The 22980-nt window shown below is 33.1% G+C and overlaps 1 protein-coding gene across 1 annotated transcript in view; it reads left to right on the top strand.

Annotated features, from left to right (window-relative positions):
- Positions 1 to 22250, top strand: part of LOC105326851 (uncharacterized) — a 38911-nt gene extending 16661 nt beyond the window's left edge. The window contains exon 6 of the mRNA XM_034454717.2: positions 21528 to 22250. Coding sequence (XP_034310608.2) covers positions 21528 to 21597 — 70 coding nt within the window. The 3' untranslated portion in view covers positions 21598 to 22250. The remainder of the gene's footprint in view (positions 1 to 21527) is intronic.
- Positions 22251 to 22980: the final 730 nt, after the last annotated feature.

Here is a 22980-nt window from a genome sequence, read left to right as displayed (position 1 = left end):
TATGTTGTTGCACTTCTAGGACACTTTTCCTCAATTCTTTGTCAGAACTTTCTGTTGGTACAGCACAGGTCACATATTTGTCAATGAAGTTACATACAGCTTCCACTCCATCAGAATCAATATTCGGTGCATTTTCAACCCAGTATAAACAATGCATGTGGGGGGATCCTCTCTGCTGAAACTCGACTCTTTGGAAAAAGTCTACTACCTTTCCTATTGGTTCAGCTGGGGAGAGTATTACTTCCTTGTGAAATATTTGAAATCTATGTTCAAACATTCTAGCCACTGTAACTGGATTTGACCTTAAAACGTCATTCTTTTCTGACCATTCCATTTGATCTGGATTTCTGTCATCGTTTTGTTGTTGTAATATGACTTTAACAGCATCATTCCATCTATATTCTGCTGCAGAAAACGAACAAAACCAAGTTGGAATTCCTAATTGTCGCAGCATTGCAAAGAGGTCTTTCTGAGCAGTTGCCCAATAAGCAGGTGTTCCTCTAATCGGTTGCATGAATCTTATGGCATCATCATTCCTCAATATACTAGAGAGAGTCATTGGATCTTGCAACATGCCCAATGTTACTGGTTTTCCACTAGTACATTTTGATAGACATTTTCTAAGTGAAATTTGTGTTTTCTCAATCACTTGATTCAATTCAGACATGTACTGGCTGAAGAAAATGTAATTGCTGTCCTTTGCGAACCTGTTATCTGCGTTCATCAACCTATTGTTGAAATACCTAGACAGTGTCAATTTTTCTGACCTTTCTTCATTCCAGGAAAAACGACCACTTGGGAAATGACAAGGGAAAGCCTTAGCTTCGTTGCCAGGTTCCTGTAACATTCGAACTGGATTTTTACCTTCGCCTGGTGCAATGTCGTACACATCATCAAAATAATGGTCTAAAACTTCCTGTGCAACATCAATCGGTTGTAAACAAGTGTCAAATGCAACCATTTCGTCTTCATCTTCAACATCATCTTTTGAATTAACTTTATCATCTGGTATTTCTTCATTTCTCGCTATACCTTCTTCAATTGTTGATTCAATTTTCATATCCTTGTACCACTGGTTGTTTTCTTTGAGGTATGATAAGGCTGACATCACATTGTTTGTATTTACAAATTGATATTCAAAGTAGCCTTTGTAATTCAATTTCCTTTTTAACTTAACTCGTAACAGCAAGTTCTCATCCTGATTCATTGGTAAACTGGCTGCCTTTCTCATATCTGATGGCACACAAATAACAGGTCCATGTATATTTTTCTGTTGACCATGAGGAAGAGCCATGATTTTCATGAATGGTATGTTAATCGCAATCAAATGCTGTTCTAAACTGTTCAACTTTGCCAATTCAGAAGGAATATCTTCTAGTATCAAACCGTTGACTGAAGCTTCAGCTGGTGCTTTGCCACTCAATATTTTCCTGTGACAAGTGTAACAGATCCATAATGATGATCTCGTACATTCTTTTGGGCAAGATTCAGAACATTCGTGCAAATACTTGTCTAACAAACAAATTTCGGAAATACATTTTGCTGATTCAGTTTTCTGATACATCTGGCTTTCACAAGTTTGAACTTGTTTTTTAAACAAAAGTCTATGGCAACATGAGCAAACATAATTAGGACCCTCCATAGCGAGTTTCTTAAATGATCTGATTACTTCCTCTTCTTGTTCTCTGTTCAATTGCTTCAGCTTTCTGTTCAATGTAACTTCCTTCTTTTTCTTATTTCTTACTTCCTCTGAAAAATTGTATTCCGTTCTATTACGTTTCTTCATTTTGGCCTGAATTTCAGTATCAGTTTGATATCTCTTTGCAGCTCTCCCTCGCACATTTTCTTTAAAAGTTTCATTTGTACTATATCTATGTACATTGGCAGCTTTGTTTTTTATCCTGTAAGTTTCATCTTCTTTGTATTTTTTCAATACCCTCTCTTTTACTATAGTCTTATGTTCAAAGTCTGTTTCATACTTGTCACTGCTTCTCTTTTTTACCCTTTCTTGATGCTCCAGGTTTGTCCTGTATTTCTCTGTACTTGCTTTCTTCATTTCTTTTCGATAATCCAAGTCTGTACTGTACTTCCGACTACTTGCTTTCTTCACATTTCTTTGATGTTCCAAATTAGTTCGGTACTTCTGACTACTTGCTCTCTTCACATTTTCCTGATGTTCCAAGTCTGTCTTGTACTTTTCAATACTTGCTTTTTTCACCTTTCTCTGGTGCTGCAAGTTTGTCTTATATCTCTCTGTACTTGCTTTCTTTAACTTCTCTTGATGCTCATTATCTGTCCTGTACTTTTCTTTGCTCTTTTCTTTCATTTGATTTCTGTGCTGAGCATCTACTTTATATTTTTCCACAGTTTTCTTCTTTTTTTCCATCCTATGATTCAAGTCTGTCGAGTACTTCACTTTACTTCTTTCTCTACTTGTTGTTTGAACTTTTTTTCTGTGTTCTAAATCTAGTGCATATTTCTGAACACCTCGTTGAATCAGATTTGACCGATAATCAATATCATTGTGATAACGTTCTTTGCTTTTCATTTGTACTTTCAGTTTAATCTCTTCAGATACCCTGTACTTTTTCCTAAATGCATTACTGCGACTTTCATTTAAATCTAGTGCCACTTTCGATTCTAAAGTCTTTCGTTTTGTTTTCATTCGCATACGATTTCTTCTACGGAGTGAATACTCTTTAGTAGCAGGCGTATTTTGAATGACAGATTCCTTTTCAGACATCCTTGCTGACACGTTTAAAACAACATCATAATGGTTTCGTTGTTTGTGGTATAAATAAATAGCTTCCTCCTGTTCAAGCAATTCATGATACGGCTTTTGTTTGCTGAACTGAAGCCATTTCATATCTGAATAAGTGAATATGTCTACACTCAACATATCTGCCATTGCAAAAATCTCCAATTCAGTGGCCCAAGTACCCTCTTTTGTCATTTTACTGGAAAGTAAGTAATCCCTTAAAGATCCCTCCGATCTCAATAACTGCTCAAATCTTGTATTATTCTTCAACAAATGATCACAAACAGCTTCACGAATATGTTGGTGAAAATTTTCAGAGTTTGTCAGACTGAATGATATTGCTCTAAAAAAACAATTTCCATCTTGTTCAATTTCTTTACACTGTGTCGGTTTATCAATATCTTTCACTGACACTGAATTTTGTTCATTGTTAGGAACTGAATATGGCAATCCCAATTGTTTGCACAACTTTCTTTGTTTCTGTACAGACAAAGCAATAAAATCATGTTGTTTCAGTTCTTCCCCCATGAAAATAACTTCATTTGTCTCCATCATCTCTGGTTGATCTGATATAATCAAACTTTCCTCTGAATTATTGAAACCTTCTGGATATGTCCGAATTCTTTCATCGTTTGATTGACTTGACAATTGATCACCTTTGTTTGAACCTTCATTTTCATTCCCATACACTTTTGCAACAGCAAAATGCTTAAGTGAACATAATACTCCAGATAATTCACATTCTACAGTTCTTGAAATCCCCATAGAAACAGCCAACAATCTGAGATGGGTAAATACATCCCGAACATCGTTTAACAATATCCTTGTACTCTTCCCCCTGACACTAAGGTAGCCTCGAGAGCATCTGGCGTGTGAATCGAATATGAAAAAGCCATCATTTGTTTTCCCTATTAAAAGAGTATTTCCACCAAAACACGCAAAGCATCCGTTTGTTTCTGTAAGTGCCATTTGCAAAGCTTCAAACAGAGGATAGGCATTAAAATCTTCATAACACGGTTCCTCTTCAGATAAGCTGATTAAACTTGGGACCAATACTTTTACTGTAAAGTCAAAGGTTTCGTTGAAACATTCAAAAAACTGAGGCAATTCTTCCACTAACAAATACCTATTAGTAATTGAAGAACAATGCTGCAAATGTGTGTATAATTCATCTCCAGTCACCAGTATTTTGTTCATATCAGTTGTTTGCCAAATAGCTGCACTTTTCAAAACATTGTAAGCTAAACCCGCTAAACAATTTGCTACACATTGTGTTCCTGCACTATCGCCAAACAATGGATCAGCTTGATGAAAAGAACCCTGAATCGAAACGGAATGCAAAGTCCCTGCACTGTTACAATGCGAGTTTTCCTTATCATGACTATTCTCAAAACCAGAACCTTCTTTTCCACAGTTTTCCTTAATCAAATACTCAATATTCTGACTGTATTCACATTTTCCCAAATTCAAACTTCTGTCAGAGTCTTCTACATTTTCCTTTCTCAAATTATCTTCACCATCAATTTCAATTCGTAACTTTGACTCAGTTTTTTTCATCTCTCCATTATTTTTACAATCCATCATATCTATACTTTCTCTGCTCATATTTTCTACAGTATCCAATTTTTCATTCAATTTTCCATTTGTGTTACTTTTAGATTCCTTTTTGATATCGTTTAGGTAGCCCTCATCTTTTAGTTTTCTACTGGTCTCCTCCTTCCAGGAGGTATCCAGCTGCGCCTGACCTGCTGGACCAGACACGTGCACGGTGTCCGGTCCAGGTGCCCTCGGTGGAGCACAAACCCACGGTGGGGAGTCAGTGGACGGTGCCTTGCCCTTCTGGACAATCAGACGGCTTCCCCGAGGAGATGGCAACCTCGGGGCAGGTGAGTGCATTTTCTCACGAAGAGAGGCCTGCACTCTGGCCAAGGGTTTTCCCTCAACAGGAGGCAACCCTATAGAGCCTTGCCCCGGAAAGTTACCGGGAGGAGCAAACTTTGCTCCATCTGATGTTTCGCAAGAAACAACAGACTCTGGATCTGAAGCTTCTGAACTGTCTTGGAAATCTTGACTTTGCTTCTCTCTCTGATTTCTTTTCCTGAGCTTCTCAGCTAACCGCCGCTTTCTGGCAGATACTTTCTTTGCCTTAGGCATCTGAAAATAACCGAAAATCTGATAATGATTAAGGTAAGACAGGTGGCCATAATGCAAAAAGATAAATATGCAAAATGATAAATATGCTGACAAGCCGCTTAATTATGTCAACATGCAACTTCTTTATGTCGACATGCAACTGACTTATGTTGACATGCAATGAATACATGCAATTTAGTTATGTTTACATGCAAGCTAAATATGTTGACATGCAACTTATAAGTTGTATGTCAACATAACTAAGTTGCCTCTCGACATAAATATGTTCCATGTCAACATATTTATCTTGCATGTTAACATAACTTAGTTGCATGTCGACATAAAAGGGTATAATCTAGCATCTTGCATGTCACAGGTGGGCGATATTTGAGATTTTGTATATTTGTTATCTGGTTGCAATTTTATTGCATGTTAAAATAATTATGTTACATGTTGACATAATTATCTTGCATGTCGATATATTATCTTGCATGTTGACATATTTGATAGAAAAAAACTTGCACACAAGGGGCAGAGATATCCCACCATAAAAAATATTTCTTAATGAACAAAAATTAACAACATACCAGGAAACTTTTATCAACTAGTTCCCTTTCAGGAAAATTTCAGTTTAAAGAAAACAAGAAGAAACTAGACTCTTGTTGCTCGAGCAACAAAAAAGTCTTCCATTTTGATATACATGAATCAATTTAACTTTAAGACATTGCTTCTTTCACATAGAAAAAAATAGTGGATGTGATAATTATTGTGCATGATATATCCAGACGTTACTTGCATGTAAAACAACGAGAATGAAAAAGAAATCAATTGTTGAAGTACTTTCTGTGACGACCAGAATTAAGGCCAAACTAAGCAAAACATGTTAACCATTTGTACAATAATAAGTCAATCTTTCCTCAAAGTTTGGTTGTTCACGTCTCTGCCAAATCTAAGATCGCATTGAAACAATAATTTTTTCTTTCTGGACCGGAAACGGACAAACGGAAGTGATTGATAAAAATAATAGCTGGTATTTTTCAAACATTTGCCTAGTGTACATCACTGTTTATCATGCTAGATGAAACAATAAAGAAAGTCAGTTAAACATGTTAAAATCATGGTTTGTTTGAACCCTTCCGGTGACAACCGGAAGTAACGGTATACAAAGTAAAACCCGTTAAAGACATCTTCAATCAAATGTATATTTTTCATAAAAGCTTAGTGTCGCAATCACTTACAGTAACTAAAAACTTGTGAACATCAAATTTGTAAAAAGGAAAGCTATTTGAGATATCATACCCGAAGTACAAATTGTTTGCTTATTTAACACTGTATAGATGACACACATCAGATTTTATACTGATATATTCATTCCATTTAAAATAAATAAAATAAGAAAAAAAAATAATTTTTGAAGTGCTTTCTGTGACGACCGGAAGTTACCCCGAAAAAACAAAATAATGTTAACACATCTGTATACACAGGTCTATCATACTACAAAGTTTGATTGTTCAAGTCAATATCGTTTTTGAGAACTCAAGGACTCAAGGTTTTTTGTCTCAGGACAGGAAACAAACAAACGGAAGTGCTCAATGAAAACTAGAACTGTCCTAATGAGACTAATACCCCCGCAATGCTAATTTCAAATGGGACAAATAATTGAATTCAATAATAAAGGTTTGGAACACATACAAAAATAAATTCTAGAATTGCATGTAAAAAAAAAATTAGTGAACAAAGAAAAATTAAAATCAAAATTGTCAGAATTTCACTGTAAATACATAATCTATAACAGTAATACATTTTCAAATGTATGTATCTGATGATATATATTTTTTTTAAATTTAAACAACCTCTAGAAATAGTTTAACTTCTTCATTAATAATGATATTATTTATTTCCTTACAATGATAGAACTTTTGGTTTACATGAAACAGTTTTAAAATAGCCCCAAAACCATCACCAATTTTACAGATTATCAATTTCCCCTAAACACATGCTCCATCTGAACCATGGCTCAGATAATGGCTCCCTGTGGACAAATGAATTCAGCCACACTTGTCTTTGATGTTCTTATTAGCTCCTAAGAATTTATCATTGACAAACAAAAACTTTGCATTGTCAGTTGATAGAATACTTAAAAAAAAAAATTTTAAGACATAAAGACAAAAAACCTCCATTTGGATGTATTTATATAAATATATTTTAGAGTGTTTTAATACTATTAATTAATTAATAAAATCTGTAAGGATTACCTCCCTTACTTTTCAACATTAGTGTGCAATATATAGAATAAGGAAAATGAAAACTCTCATGAAATCACTAAATCTTGTCTGATCTTAAAATAAATTGCAGGTGCACATCTTCAGATGGTGTTCAACATATGTACAAATTTTCAAACTGTTCCATGCAGTAACAAAAAATTCTATAGGGGGGACAAAGTTGTGTCTACAGACAGACGGACAGACGGACAGGGTGAAACCAATATACCCCCCTAAACTTCGTTTGCGGGGGTATAATAAAACTTGGTATTTTTTAAAACATAAAACAACATGACTTAATTGTCTATCAATTTATCTATAGTTGTCAACCAAAAACAGATACACTTTTAAACAACTTGATTTGTTTGAACTCTTCCGGTGTGGACAGGAAGTGACGGTTGACAAAATGAAAACAGTTAAACACACAATTGTGTATCATCCATATAAGTTTTGTGTCTTGATCACTTACAGTTTCTGAGATCTCACGGTTCAAACATTTGTTTTAAAAAAGGCTACCTGAGATATTTGAGTTATCTCACCGGAAGTAGAATTTTTATGTTAATTCAACATCGGATAGATGACATATGTAACCATTTATACTTATGTTTTAATTCTATGTCAAATATATTAAATGCCTAAAAACATAATTTTTGAAGAGCTTCCGGTGATGACCAGAAGTTACGACGAACAAAACAAAATAGTTTAAACACATCTACAACTATAAGTCTGTCATCCCTTAAACTTTGGCGGTTCAAGTCTTTATCGTTTTTTGAGATCTCATTGTCCAACGCTTTTTGCCGCGGGACAGGACACAGACTACAGGAAGTGAATTTTGAAAATACGTCTGCAGATATTATCGTTCTCTATCAGTCCTGAAAATTTCAAGAAAATCTATCCAGCCACCTCTGAGAAATCTTGTTGACAAAAAAAGGAAAGAATAAAAATAAGAAGAAGAAGCATTACAATCACTACAAGGTCTTGAGTTGGATACGGAAGACTTTAATTATAATTGGGGCAATTTAAAGAAAAAAATGTCATCATTTGGAAGGTCATGATCTCCTCAAAGGGTTATATCCTATATATTAAACAATTTTATGAAGCTCCTTGGGCCATCTTTGAGAAAGCAATTGATAACTTCTGGGTCAAGAAACCAAAAAAAAAAGAGGAATCAAGTACCATTAGATGTCTTAGTAAAAAAGATCAGCATAATCTACATACAAATTAAAATTAAAATTGGTAATTAATCACGATGATTTTAATTTCACTATGATTGTGATTTATCATTTTCCCCCAAATTAAACTAATCAAAAACACTAACTTTAGTTTTAAAATTACGTTTCCATGCTTATCTTTGATAATTGCAGCGTGAAATCAAAACTATCAAAATTGGTGCTTTTGTGTAAATATGTACATTTCTGAAGCAGTGGTTCTTTAGATGAACATCTTTAAACACTTTTCCTACGTATTTCTATCATGTTAATCTTTAAACCGCGCCTGGGACCCCCGTTTTGGGTCAGGGGTCAACATTTTTACAATTTAGAATCTTCACTATATTAAAAGCTTTTGTGTAAATATTGGCATTTCTAGTGCAGTGGTTCTTGAGAGATTTTTTTTTTTTTTACATTTTTCCTATGTATTTCTATGTTAAACATTGAATTTGCCAGGGGTCTCGAATTTTACAATTTAGAATATTTGCTAAATATACAACCTTTTGTGTAATTATTGGCATTTCTGATGCAGTGGTTCTTGAGAAGATTTTTAAAGACATGCACACTAAACTCACTGTTTTGCAATTATGTCCCCTTTGAAAAAGTTACAGTCCTTTATTTTTACAATTTAAAATTCCAAAAGGATGCTTTGTACCAAATTTGTTTAAATTTGGCCCAGTGGTTTTAAAGAAGAAGTAAAAAGTGTGAAAAGTTTACAGACGGACAGACAGACAGATGCCAGACAACAAGAGATTTAAAAGCTAACTTGAACCAAGCTAAAACCTTTCGATGCACCTTTTAATATTATCACTACGTAACTCACATGCATTCCCTTAAACATATCTAACAAATCACTTATATGTTTTTGGTATTGATACATTGTTTATCTTAATATCCGGAATATTACTTTACATTCAATGTAAATAATATGATAGTTATAGATAAGAATTTTGAATTTATGTTAAAATGAAAAATATCATGAGGCTAATGGGTGTTTGCCTTTTTGATGATGGATTAGGTAACACCTTTCTATATCATGATACCTGTACCAACTGGACAGAGTTTGAAAATGACATGTCTAACTCTTTACTTTCATTTAGAGTATTATATTCCAAAACCCAGTTTCTCTTTTCAATTGTAACGAAATAACATGATGCTGTATAAAGCATCTTGAATAGAGACACTATGGGATTTCTGTACCAATTATTGCATACCATATAATATTAGAATAAATTAATAAGTATTCAGATAAACATATATATCAAATTTGGAGAATTATTGCATCAATTGTCGTATCATTTATCATGTTATCGTATTCATATACCATTTCTACACAATTCAATACAACGTTGATTTAGCTAACATATGTTTTCGCAATGAGTTGTCAATAAACAGGGGTACAATTTATTACCATTATTTCCCTATATGTAATTAAACATACTATTATTCATTTCCCATTCCGGTTTGAAAAAAAAAGATACATATGGTTTGGTTGAGTACAAACAGACACGTGCAGAAATTTGTCATATCTATAATGATCAACCAATCCTTCTACAATATCATGTTTGCTTCTTACAACAAAATCACAAAACAAGTTTATCGCTTCCTTTTTTTAAGAACTATTTGTTTGAAATTAAATTTAAAAAGCAGATTGAAATTGTTATCGAATATCAAAATAATGTAAAAATGTAATCAACCTGATCAAAAAACTTATATCATATTTGGTGAACTTTTAAACCATTTGTGCTGTATTCATCCGCCAATTCTTCTTTTAACAAAACTATCCTTTTACTATGTGATGTCAATAAACATGGAGACACAACTTGATTTTTGGTGCACAATTTAATTTAACAAACAGGGGAAAAGATGTCAATGTGACAGCAAACACAGTTTTCTTTTGTGTAAACAATATCCATCATCCATTTATCAACCTTGAATTGATAAACACTACCATCCCACAGAAATGGAGTAACCTATATGCAATATTCTGCAAGAAATAACTAAGTTCATCACCTGGTATTTTTTTCATAAATTATCAAAAATCAAAATCCAAGTGAGCTAAAGAGAATGCAAAATTTAGCAAGGAAATGATTAAATTCAACAGCTAGAATTTTTTTTAAATAAAATATAAAAAATCAAAATCCAGGTGAGCTAAAGAGAATACAATACTTTCTGAAATGATTAAGTTCAACAGCTGGTATTTTTTCCATAAATAATCAAAAATCAAAATCCAGGTGAGCTAAACCAAGTAAACAGTGAATAAAAACAAGAGGCTTATATGTATACATCATATCACATGTCAGAACCAACAATTTTTTTTTAACTCTTTATATTTTCCAATATGAAAATTTTCAATTCTCATATATTCATACATTGGAACAACACAAAAAAGGAAGGTCATTAATACCTATTTTCTAGACATCATGTCCCAAGATTTAAGATACATGAACTGAACAATATTGATATCCCGGGCATCAATCTATCAAATTTAACAATACTGGAACATGCATAATCATTCAAATAGGTTTTTGTAATCTACTTTTGAATAAAGATATTATAAGGTTCCATATACACCAACAAACAATTAACAAATGCCTAATATCAATAATATCAAAGTTATAGATTCAAGTAAGCTAGAGGTACTCTGAGCAAGCTCACAAGGATACCCACCACAAGACAAAATATTAAAACTGAAGTATTTCTCTATTAGAAAATAATGAATGCTTATAGAGACATTGAACTACCACAAATGAACACAGCTCAAATCAGGACATTTACAAGTCACAATCAATCTTTGTGTTAAATTTACATTTCCTACAAGATATGGCCCCAACAGTATAAAGCATTTTTTTAAACAATGACCTTGAACAACTGACCCTTGGTCAAGTTCATGACACATATCCTCACAACCAAACTTTATTTGAAATAAAAATTTCCTATGTTTGTTCACAAGAACCATACGAAGCAAACAGAAATTATAAACTTTCCTTACATGTACAGGGTATCCCAGATCATCCAATACCATTTACTCTTTAACTTAAAATCAAATTCATTTTTATAAATGTAAATGATGTAAATTTGTACTTGTATATTGTACATACATAGGTTTTTGACAAATTCAGGCTTGTTTATAAAAACGCAACAAATTCAAGGACAATGCTCCATATAACCCTGTTTTTTATTAATCACAACTTCAAGTCTATGAGTAACTTTACTCCAAACAGACACTGTACAGATCCCATTTTCTCATATATTTTCACTATTTCAAAAATCAAAGGCCTGAAGGAACATAATAGCTTACGGGTTTGATATGACTGTAATTACATGTATCGAGTACGAGTCCCTCTCTATTTCTTATGGAAACTTTAGTTTATTTATAGCTCTATAGAAAGTAACTAGTTAATTCATAGCTCTGTAAAAATTAATAGGACGGATATCCACATGCCCCATTTATTGATTGGTCGAACATTAATGACCGAAACAGACAGGATTGAAATCTAGACGCCTCTTTTATCAATCGGTTGAAACCACCATTGCTTTAAGGAAAATCATGGACTGCATGAAATAATTATAATAATGTCAGACTCACACTCCAATATGAGACAATCTGTTTCTTTCTTTTATCTAACAACTGAAATACAGTAAATTCATTCAACGATATAACACACAAAAACACTTAAAACCACCAAGCTCTCAAATATCAGTATACCTTGTATTCCTGTGCACACTAAGCTGGCACAAAAATGTGAAAATGTCATCCGTTAGAGAGTTCTCTTTTCTTCTTTTCAGTGTTATCCCCAGAAAATTTTTAATGCAAGGGGGGGGGGGGGGGGGGGAGTGGGGGAAGTTTGGCAGAGTTCGTGTGCGGTGCAACGTAACAGCGCCACAGCCAGCACGAAATCACTGCACATAATATAACCATATGATGATCAATTGTACTGCATGTTATGTACTATAATTAATGCATTCTCATGAAATCTACATCAATAAGTATTATTTCATTTTATTTGTTATTCATACATGTATATTTATTCATATATTTCTAGGTTTTTTCTAGCAATATTAATACCATTTTTACACCTTCTGTTTTATTATTTTCCCCCTTTATACAAAGATTAACTTTGGGGGGGGGGGGGGGGCAAGAAACAGGCATTACTATGCAATTACAGCAAATTTGTTTTGACACCAAATTTCAATAATTACTGCACTATAACTTTGCAGTCATTCTCTTCACATCACATGAGCACACAGTCATTTTCAGAGGTATACTATATACGATGTCTCTATATTATAGTTAAGTGACATCGCTTCCGTGTATGACTTGCAATCAGGCTTAACTATATATTTTTTTTCTTATTTGAGTATATTTACGCAAGATGCCAATATTTTAAGGCAAATTAACAGTTCAATCATAGCACAACCAACCTAACTCCATCAAGGGAACATTGCGGTATTTTTAGATCTTGGAAAATCACCAACATTCGATAATGGCGGAGGTGTCAAAGAACACACTTATATTAAAACAAGAAGTAATCACCCCTCTATTTATGCATTTATTACCGATTTATAAACTCAGATACAATATATCTCAATCATAAGTTCAGTTAACCACGTGTGCCCCCTTGCCGAGATCGATGTCGATTGCAGTCTTTTGACAAATTTTTTTCAGCACATGCCCGAAGGGCATGTAGACCCATCATTTTAACCCTGCCCATTCAAATTTTTACATGCCCAACTCAAAATTCTAATATTTATCGGTACATGTATGGTGCAACCAAAATATATAAATAGATAAAGGTTTTATATCAATTTTATCATCGTTTTTCGTCTGATAATTTAGCAAACATATATACAATAGGTTTAACTACCGGTAAACACTTCAATGATTACGATTGATGCTTATTTGACAAGTTGTACCAAGATTGTAGACTGCACAAAGCAAGTTACACGAATAACTTGGGTACGATGGAAGAAATGGCAAGTAAACATAATGTACGTTGACAAAAAATTTACTCATGTAATGTACATGTAATTTGGCAATTTTACATGCCCGCCTGCAAATTTACCAGGCCCCGGGCATCGGACTCCCAGGTTATTTCGAAGACTGCGATTGAAGTTAGCGTCGCTCTCTGTGGGTGCAGACATTTTTATGAAGATTGAACGGAAAAACGACAACTTTAAATCTACTTATCACTGTTAAGATTTGAATAATTGGAAAACGATTTTTTGCTTATAATACATGTAAGTATGCATAGCGGGAAGCATGGCGACACTGTGTGATGCATGGTGGGGTGCTATACCTTTATGCAAAAACAGCAAATTTTAGACTGGATCGAGATTTTATTTTTTGGTTCGCTCTCAAGGTTTCATCGTGATCAATACTGACTGTAAGGCAACAATTTGCTATCTAATATGGCTCAAGAAAATGTATTGAACTGAAGTTTGTATTTATTTTGAGCTCATTTAGTCTGAAATTTGTTCCCGGGATGGAAAAAGCTGAGATCAACAAATTAAAAAGATCAAACTATCTTGTCAGACCGATATGTAATTGATGCATGTCGATTTGTTGCGAGTGAAAAGGAAACGATCACTTGAACATCCAAAACGCTGAATAAAATGAAATTTAACATCATTTATTTAAAGAAAGTTAACATATTCTAAAGCAGCATTGTCTAATGATGATGTTCATGCATAACACCTCTGACTATACATTTATATATAGCATTCCTTATTCCAACCTTTGTATACGAAATTTTGTTTCTTTGGTAATAACGAAGATTTTTTTCGGCGATGTTTCACAGATTACATACTTGTCATATGCTACACTTCATGCTACACTTTATGCAGTTACACACCACAATCATGAAGTTGCAATTCATTTAATATTAAGAAGAATAAAAATGATGTCATAATTTTTTTCCCTTCAACAGGCAACAGAACTTCACAATAGTGGGGTTCGTAAACCTAAGATAAAAAATTGTTGGTCAAAAGTGATTTTTTCCTTTCTTATTTCCTCCTCCTACAGAACTTTATCATTTTGTTGTTCGTAAACCTAAAAATAAAAAATTCCTGACCTAATGTACCATTGTAAGTCTTGAGAAACAGATTTTTAAAGTTTTCCCTATATACTCTGAAGTCTAAACCCTTCTTGAGGCCTTAGTATTTGTCTGAAGGCAGATGTAAAAATCATTTTAAGATAATAAAATTATACATTTACACATTATTTTTCATACTTTACCAAAAATCTGAATGCAAGTCCAAACCAATTTCTAAAATACTAAATTGGATTTTCAATTTAAAAAAATTTGAATCAGATGCTAGAATTACCAGGTAATTGACCAATGTTACTTAAATTTTGGGGTATAAAATTATCAAGCGACCAAACCCAAGTAATAATAAATTTATCATTTGAATGAATTTTAATCGCAATTAAAAAAAAGTACACTGAGAAATTAAGACTGAAACATATCATTTTACTAAAAAGATTTGCATGAATTTTAGTGTTGATGCTAAATGTCCTTTTGATTAAAAGAATTCTAGATTATAAATGCAACTATTACAAACCGTACAAAAAAATTGCTTGCCATATATTCAATTTATTAATAAACAACTGGAAATCAAAATTGAAAAACAAAATTGGGCCCAGTAGTTTAAGAGAAGAATACAAAAATGTGAAAAGTTTAACGACGAATGGACAACATGCAAAAAAATGGTTCAAAATATTAAAAACTATAATATATACGCATACATAAACATGTACTTGCATAGTATGTCATATCAAAGAAATAATTGCAAAACATAGGTCATTCTTTGTGCTGTGCGAAAGTGGCAAAAAGGATTTCTGTTGCGTGGGAGCACGGATCCTTGTTTTTAATGTTTGAAAAAATCAATTTTGGGTCATATAAGGGACTGTCTCAAATGCTTCATAATATAAATCAAATAGTATGGGATAAATAGAACATCTACATATTGTGTGATTTTATAATTGCTTATTCCAAATCTTGAAATAATTATATTCGCTCAACAGTCTCTCCAATATATACACCATTTCAACTCGTTGAATAAATCAAATATAAAATTACACTATATAGATATCCTCTTTCCGTAACCCGCTAACAGGGGATATGTATTTTGTATTTCTGCAATGTCGCCACCTTCATATCATGCATGAATCGCCAAATAAACCATTTTATTGTTTAATACATGTAATACATTTAGATCGACTAGATAGTGTATAAAATAATCAATTTCTCCTTAAAAATTTTTTTGTTTACATTCATATCCCCTTTCTAACATTTTACAGTCCTATCACATATTGAGCATCCAAGGTACACAACAAGAACCTAAACAATTGTTTAAATATGGGATAAAAACCTGGCTACATTAAACTCTGAACCCCTTGTGAGGCCCAAGAATCGTCCAGGGTCCAAAGTCTAAACAATTCAAAAGAATCAGCAATTTGACAAAATAATTGCATATAAATAAAACTTTTTTTCTAACCAAGTAATAAACCATTTTAACTTTTATAAATTATGTTTCCTTTGCAAAATCAGATTCCAAATGTGGCACCAACCTTCTCAAGATTTTGATATTGTTAAATCAGTTAATTGGTAAATGGGAAATTTCACCTCTACAAAATTGGTCCAGGGGCATGAATACAAAGTATGTAATGTATTTAGCATCCAATAATAAAAACATCATTAAAACCCAAAAATATAATGAACCAGGGAAAAAAGTCAAATAACAACAAAGTACAAAATAAAAATAATATTTATCATATAAATGTTTGACCAAAATAAAAAACAATTAAATTTTACAGACTAATCAATTCTCTCCAAAAATAAAGATTGCTTTTATGGGAAGCAAGTCTATGGGAGTCCGGTCAAGTCGTACACAGACCAACTCGTATACAGGTCAACTTGTATACAAAAATTTCCATATAAACAACCAAAAATCAGTTCGTATACAAAATATCGCGGTGTGTTTAACCGAAAGTCAACTCGTATACAAAAATTTCATATGCCTATATAATTTATGTCAAATATTAAATATGATAATAAATTTATATAACAAATGCTGCACGCCAGTCATGAGTCAAATATTCATACAACAGATGATGTATTTAAGAAAATATTATATAATATGTTACAGCAAAAGATGACTTTCATTGTCTAGAACGGTGATTAGTATATGCTAACGTTAATGACTCAACAATTCCTTGTATACGAGCTGACTTGTGTGTTTTTATGCGGAAATGTTTGTATACGAGTTGACCTGTATACGAGTTGGTCTGTGTACGATATGATTGTATTTTGTAAGATTTGTTTTAAACTTAGAATTAGTCTCTCTCTCTCTCTCTCTCTCTCTCTCTCTCTCTTTCTCTCTCTCTCTCTCTTTCTCTCTCTCTCTCTCTCTCAAATTCTTTGATGTTAGTTAATAATTGTCAAAATATCACAAAGTTGACAATGATACAAGATGCTGCGCTCGTCCCGACGGTAGCACCGTAAAACAATTAAATATAAAGAAATAATAAAAAAACAGAACAGTGAAATATTTCGGGATTTTAATATTTAACGACCGTTTCCAAATGTGTCAAACTATCAACGTCGCTGCATCTGCTATTCGCATATAGGCTATCAATATACGCTTCTCTCGGTATGGCGCGAAAAAACACAAACCCAAACAAATGCACATAAAATTGCGAATACTTACGATAAGAGAGAGAATGTATCTGGTTCCTCTTCGTCAAGCTTTACTGTCAAGTCTTATACAGTATTCAGTGCCAACAAACAACTTCTTGCAATGTATTAAACAATAATACAGATGGATATTGTAACTGCGCAGTAACAGCTTTGATATATAGCGTCAGTCTAAATTAGCAAACTGGTTCGCAGTCATAGGTGTCAAGTAAACTGGTTCGCAGTCATTGGTGTCAAGTTAACTCGTACAAAGATCAACTCGTATACAGGTAAACTCTTATACAAGAAATATCCCATATACAAAACGGTTAAAACCTACATAAACTGACATATAAGAAAAAAAAAATCTGAACACATATTACTTGATATATATATATATATATATATATATATATATATATATATATCCTTGTACTAAATACTCGCCAAATATATAATCGCACTGGCATCGGAAGCAAATTGAAGGTGGGGGATGGGGCTAGACTGATCCTCAGAAATATTGAGAGAGAAAAAACCTATTTCCCAAAATCATGAGAACTACAACTTCTCAATCTGTCAAAGGTTAATTAAGGAACAATTATGTTTCCTGCGAAAAAAGGTGTGTATGTGTGTTTGTGTCGGGGAGGGGGGGGGGGGGGGGGGCGCTGAACCCTCTATTCTGCTATGTGCCTAATGGTTAGATAGAACTTTCCCCCAAAAAGGGGGGGGGGGCTTACGCCTATGAATCCTCTTGCATATTTCTAATAGCCTAAATAAGACCTAATTTTAAAAGCAGATCTTATAAAATATACGATAATGTAAATGAATGATTAATTGTAATTTAATACTTGAAATTCTAGTAAATGCTTATTTGAATTCTCGTATACATGTATATGTAATGTATCTGATGAATTAACGGTACTATATATATCCACGTTAATTTAATCATAGACGGTATATACATTTTCACAGATTACTGTTTATATTTTTTTGTTTATATATATAACAAAAGATAAAAGTTTTATTTTACAAAAAAGCATTTTAGAACAAATCAATTATATATTGTACTATTAGACACTATTTTATAAAATTCATTTCACCGAATGCATATTATCAATGTTATCATATGTATACTCAGAATTAGTTTATATCGTTGTTTATAGTAATGTTTTACGGTGCTAACGTTCTGGCGAGCGCAGCAAGAATTACACATACCATGAATTATTGTCAACCTAATGTTATTTAGGTATCAACGAACGTCAAAGAAAATTTTAGAGAGTATTGCTCTACAATAAGTATGCCAAATGTACTAATTTTAATGGTTATGATACATACAGAGCAACCCCCTACAGAGAGAGAGAGAGAGAGAGAGAGAGAGAGAGAGAGAGAGAGAGAGAGAGAGAGAGAGAGAGAGAGAGAGAGAGAGAGAGAGAGCCCGTACCTGTTTGTAGCTGTGTAATTTCCCACTTTTAAATTTAATGGTTTGACTATATGCAATATCTAAATAAAGTTTTTAACAGTTTATTTTTTCATTTCATTTCTTTTTATTTAGTTCAAAATGTTCTATTGTTTATTTCCTCCCTATACTCATATTACTTACCTGCCTACTGTCATGCATCCGCAATAAGCTTAAAAATGAATCGATATGACAGTAAAGAATGGCTCTTGCTATAGTCTGTCCCAAGATAATTTTGCCGCATATTTCTTTAAATTATTCGATATTTATAATTACCTCTTGGTTCAAACGATGTTCATTAAATAGTATGAAAAAATCCGAAGATTTCCACTTTGAAACGCCCCCTCTAGCTTGTCGGGAATCAATACTTGGCTAAAAATAAAAAGTCTGCGGGGGGTTTCCATTGCCAAGAAGATGAAGACGCCCGGATGATAACGTTGAAAAATTTTTACGAGGGATATATATATAGTTATTCGCATAAAATAAATATTGTCATTATTTATCGGAAATCTTCTCAACTTCTTCAATGTCATTCAAAATACTGCGTATTTAACAAAGCACAGGATTCTAGCAACACTTTATTTTAGGTTTATGTTTTTGATTCAAATTCAACTTTCACAATATTCGGGGTAGTGTTACCCTCTTGCCTTTTTTGTACATATTGACAGAGAAAACGCCGGTAAACCATATAAATGTATATCTGTTTACCTTATAACACTGCTGATAAAACAAAATATCCATGCCTGTATTATCCTGATTATATCCTAACTGATATTCATCTAATTTTGGATATCTGTATTAAATAAGTCTTATTTCGGCATTGTTTACACTGCATCCCGATGATTTGTCTCCCGACATTGATCATCTCTATTAAACATGCCTGTGACATCATCAACGATAATTATACGTAATACAGAAAAATCAAAGATACATTCAGTTAGAAGAGTTTCTAGTGACAATTTACACCTGCAGTTTTTATAATTTAAACCAGAGATAAAGTTAAAATTGACATGTTTCTGATTAAAACATGACATCATGCTGCTTAATTATTGTGACGAAATATCGATTAGAGGAATTTTTACTCCAAAGATCGCTGAGAATTGCCTTATTGTACCCGCGAAAAATTAAAAACAAATCATATAAGCATTGAATCATTATTTTTTGAAAGATATAGTCTCATAACTGCATCGAAGTGTGCTTACAAATTGAGTAACGCGCGCTAGCGCGTTATGAAAATGTGTATGCACACACCGCTGCGGTTATGAGACTATATATCTTTAAAAAAAGAATGATTTAATGTTTACATTTAAATTTTTTCAACATCTTGCCTTGTCTGCAAATGAGTTTATAATTCAAAATTTCTGTTTTAACCTATGGGTAAGTTCAAATTAATGGAAGAGCCACTGTAACAGCCACAAGCGTGAACTTTTATTCTCGCTTGTGACGTTGCATTTTACAGCGCTCGATGTTTGTGACGTCATAATAAAACTAATCATTCTAACCTTTGAGTGCCCTATGTGTGTTACAGTCTTATAACTGCAGTATCTTTTCACACACTTTACATGCAAAAAATATTTGGAATTTAAATTATGTTAATGAGGCAGGTATCGCAGTCAATACTGAAATACCTATAGTTATAGTACACGTATTACAGATGTTTGATCCACCACTAAATTTATCGCGGGAAATAAAGCGCGAGAACACTGTTACGTCATCCATTATCTTTTTGTGTTTTACCTATCTGGACTCAATAGACCCCTTCACGATAACTGCGGTACTGCTATCTTGCAGGGCAAATGATATACTTTGCCGAAATTTCAGTAGGTAGATAATTAAATGACGTAAATGAAACAATTGACGTTACGTCATATTTCACCAAACTATGTCATTTTGCCCTGCAAAAGAGCAGTACCGCAGTTACAGTGAAGGGGTTAATACGAAGGTATGGAAGTATGTATAAAAAAATCTTTTGGGTCTTGCCAAAGCTTGCATGTGCGGTACTCAAAACGTGTCTTCAAACTTTAAGACACCGTAAATTACGAGTTAAAAGTCGGCCATGTTTGGCATAACACCACGGGTGAAACATTGGAGAGCATCATGGGACGTAGACAAAAAATTTTGTTTGATGAATCTGTAGGTTTAGCTCGTTCTCTTTCCCGCGCACAATGATTCTTAGAGCTCGCTAAGCTCGCTATAATTAGCACAGTGCCTGTATTATGTACACATACATTTTGTTTTACAGTTAAAAGTAAACTAAATAAGAAATGTTTCACATATTATTAAAAATACCCAATTGGAAATAACCTTTTGAGCTTTTATGGGTTATCCTGGAATAATATTTATGTTTTTCAAATATACCATTGAATTTGTTTATGAAATAATAACCAATTGACATTAAAACATAAAATGTACAATACGTATGCTTAAATGCATCAATACATAATACCAAATATTTTATCTACCTATATTTGAAAAATGACATATAATAGAACTAACAAAGAATATTCATTGAATATTTTGAATGTCTGTCGGGTTTCTCAAAAACGAGTAAAGATAAAAGGCTGAACATTTCAGATATCATGGATCTACCGTTTTTCTAATGTACCTCGGTCAAGAGAATGTCCGCCGTCACTTCCGGTTATCACCGGAAGGAAATTTCAAAAATTGAAATTTTCGACTTTTTTTTTTTAAATATTTTTTATTGAAATTTTTACACCTTATAGTGACCCTTTCACTGATTCAGAATATGTAATTTGTTTTAAAATCGATCAAGGCATTCTCGATAAATTAAGCGTCAAAGTTCTGAAGCGAGAGTAGAGTAGCTGAGTCGATAGAGTCGTGTACATGGCCCAGGCGACCCGGGTTCAAGCCCTGAGTGCCGCAAAAAAAAATTTCTCTATTTTTCGCTTAGATCTACGATTTTATCTTTGAATTGATAAGTTTAATCTAATCTAATCAAAAATTGGACGGAAGACCCACTCGTTGCTCGCAACGAGATCGAATCTAGTTATTATTATTATTTTTTTTTTACAGAATCTGGGGAAATTTGGCGTATACATTCCTATCGATGTTTCAAATAATGCACGCGCGTGTATTGAGATGATCTTGTGATTTTAAATAATTATGCACATGTCATCATGCGAGCTGCGATTTCATTTGCAAACCAGTTAAATGTGCATGCAAATGTCATGCACAAGTACATCGCTATAGCGAACTTTTTCAAAACACCGTCAATAATGAAATAGGAATAAATTTGAGTCAACATGCTAGTCTTACAGAAATGATGCTTGTCAAAACCGATGTTCGACAAACCACTTGCTCTTACACATTGCCATATCCATTGCCATTGCTCCACGTCGATGAATTCCTACAGACATTGCCATAATGCGAAGCTTCGTACTGTTCACTCAAAATTAATTTGAAATGGTTAGTTACATGCTTCATGTTTTATGCTGCCAATTTTATGCTTTTATATACAACTGTCGTTAAAAGGTCATTTTAATTTGTTTTCTCGAATGATCGAATGCTGATATGACAAAAACCAATTTATTTCATCTTTAAAACAACTATTTGTGCATGTATATATTGTCACCCAAGTTATTCAATCAGTGCCATGCATTCGTGATATGTGTATATTCAAGGTTTTAACTGATCTTTACGGTAGTCCTAAAGAAATGATGTGTTTTAAAAGCTATTGCTCAATTAAATTAACCTTTTGCCACACGGCTTGTAAAATCAACATTATAATTGTATTTATGACATTAAATGCGTCAAAATATAAAGTTTTGATTACAATTTGAAATGTGCATGTACAGAAAAACTTCCATAATACCTTTTTTTTTTAAAATCTGGCGTTCAATTTTTATGTTACACAGACTACCATAAAGCTATCATATTTACGGATTTTCCACAATCATAATTATGTAAGGATATATTTACATCTATTCCGTCTATTTCTTAAGGAAACTTATAGTTAATAACAGCTCTATAGAACAGCTGTAGAAACAGATTTGTCGAAATCTACAGCGACCTAAGAAAAATCACGGACTGCAAGATATACTAGTAATCATGATGATGCTAACGCGGTTAATGCATGTATTTTTTTCTGCAATGTCGCAACCTTGATATTCCTCATGAATCATCAAAGAAAGTATTTTATTGTATAAATATTTACATCGGCCGAGTATTTTCTCCTCGAATTCTTATAAAAAACTGATTATGATTCATAATACTATAAACTAACAGGACTGAAATCTACCCGATCCAGTTCTAACAAGTTTATCGATCGGTCGATCCTTCAGCAACCAAAGAAAAATCACAGACTGTACGAAATACCGGTAATCACGGTGATATCAAAATCAATTTCCCATGTGGCGACTTGGTAAATTCTTTTATCTAACGTACAGATGTACATAAACAAAAATTAAAGGGGCATGGTCATGATTTTGGCCAAATTCTAATTTTCTGATTTTATTATTTACATGCA

Source organism: Magallana gigas, chromosome 10, assembly GCF_963853765.1.
Source record: "Magallana gigas chromosome 10, xbMagGiga1.1, whole genome shotgun sequence".
NCBI lineage: Eukaryota > Metazoa > Mollusca > Bivalvia > Ostreida > Ostreidae > Magallana > Magallana gigas.
Note: the sequence above shows the minus strand (reverse complement) of the source record. Positions and strands in the feature narration are given on the sequence as shown.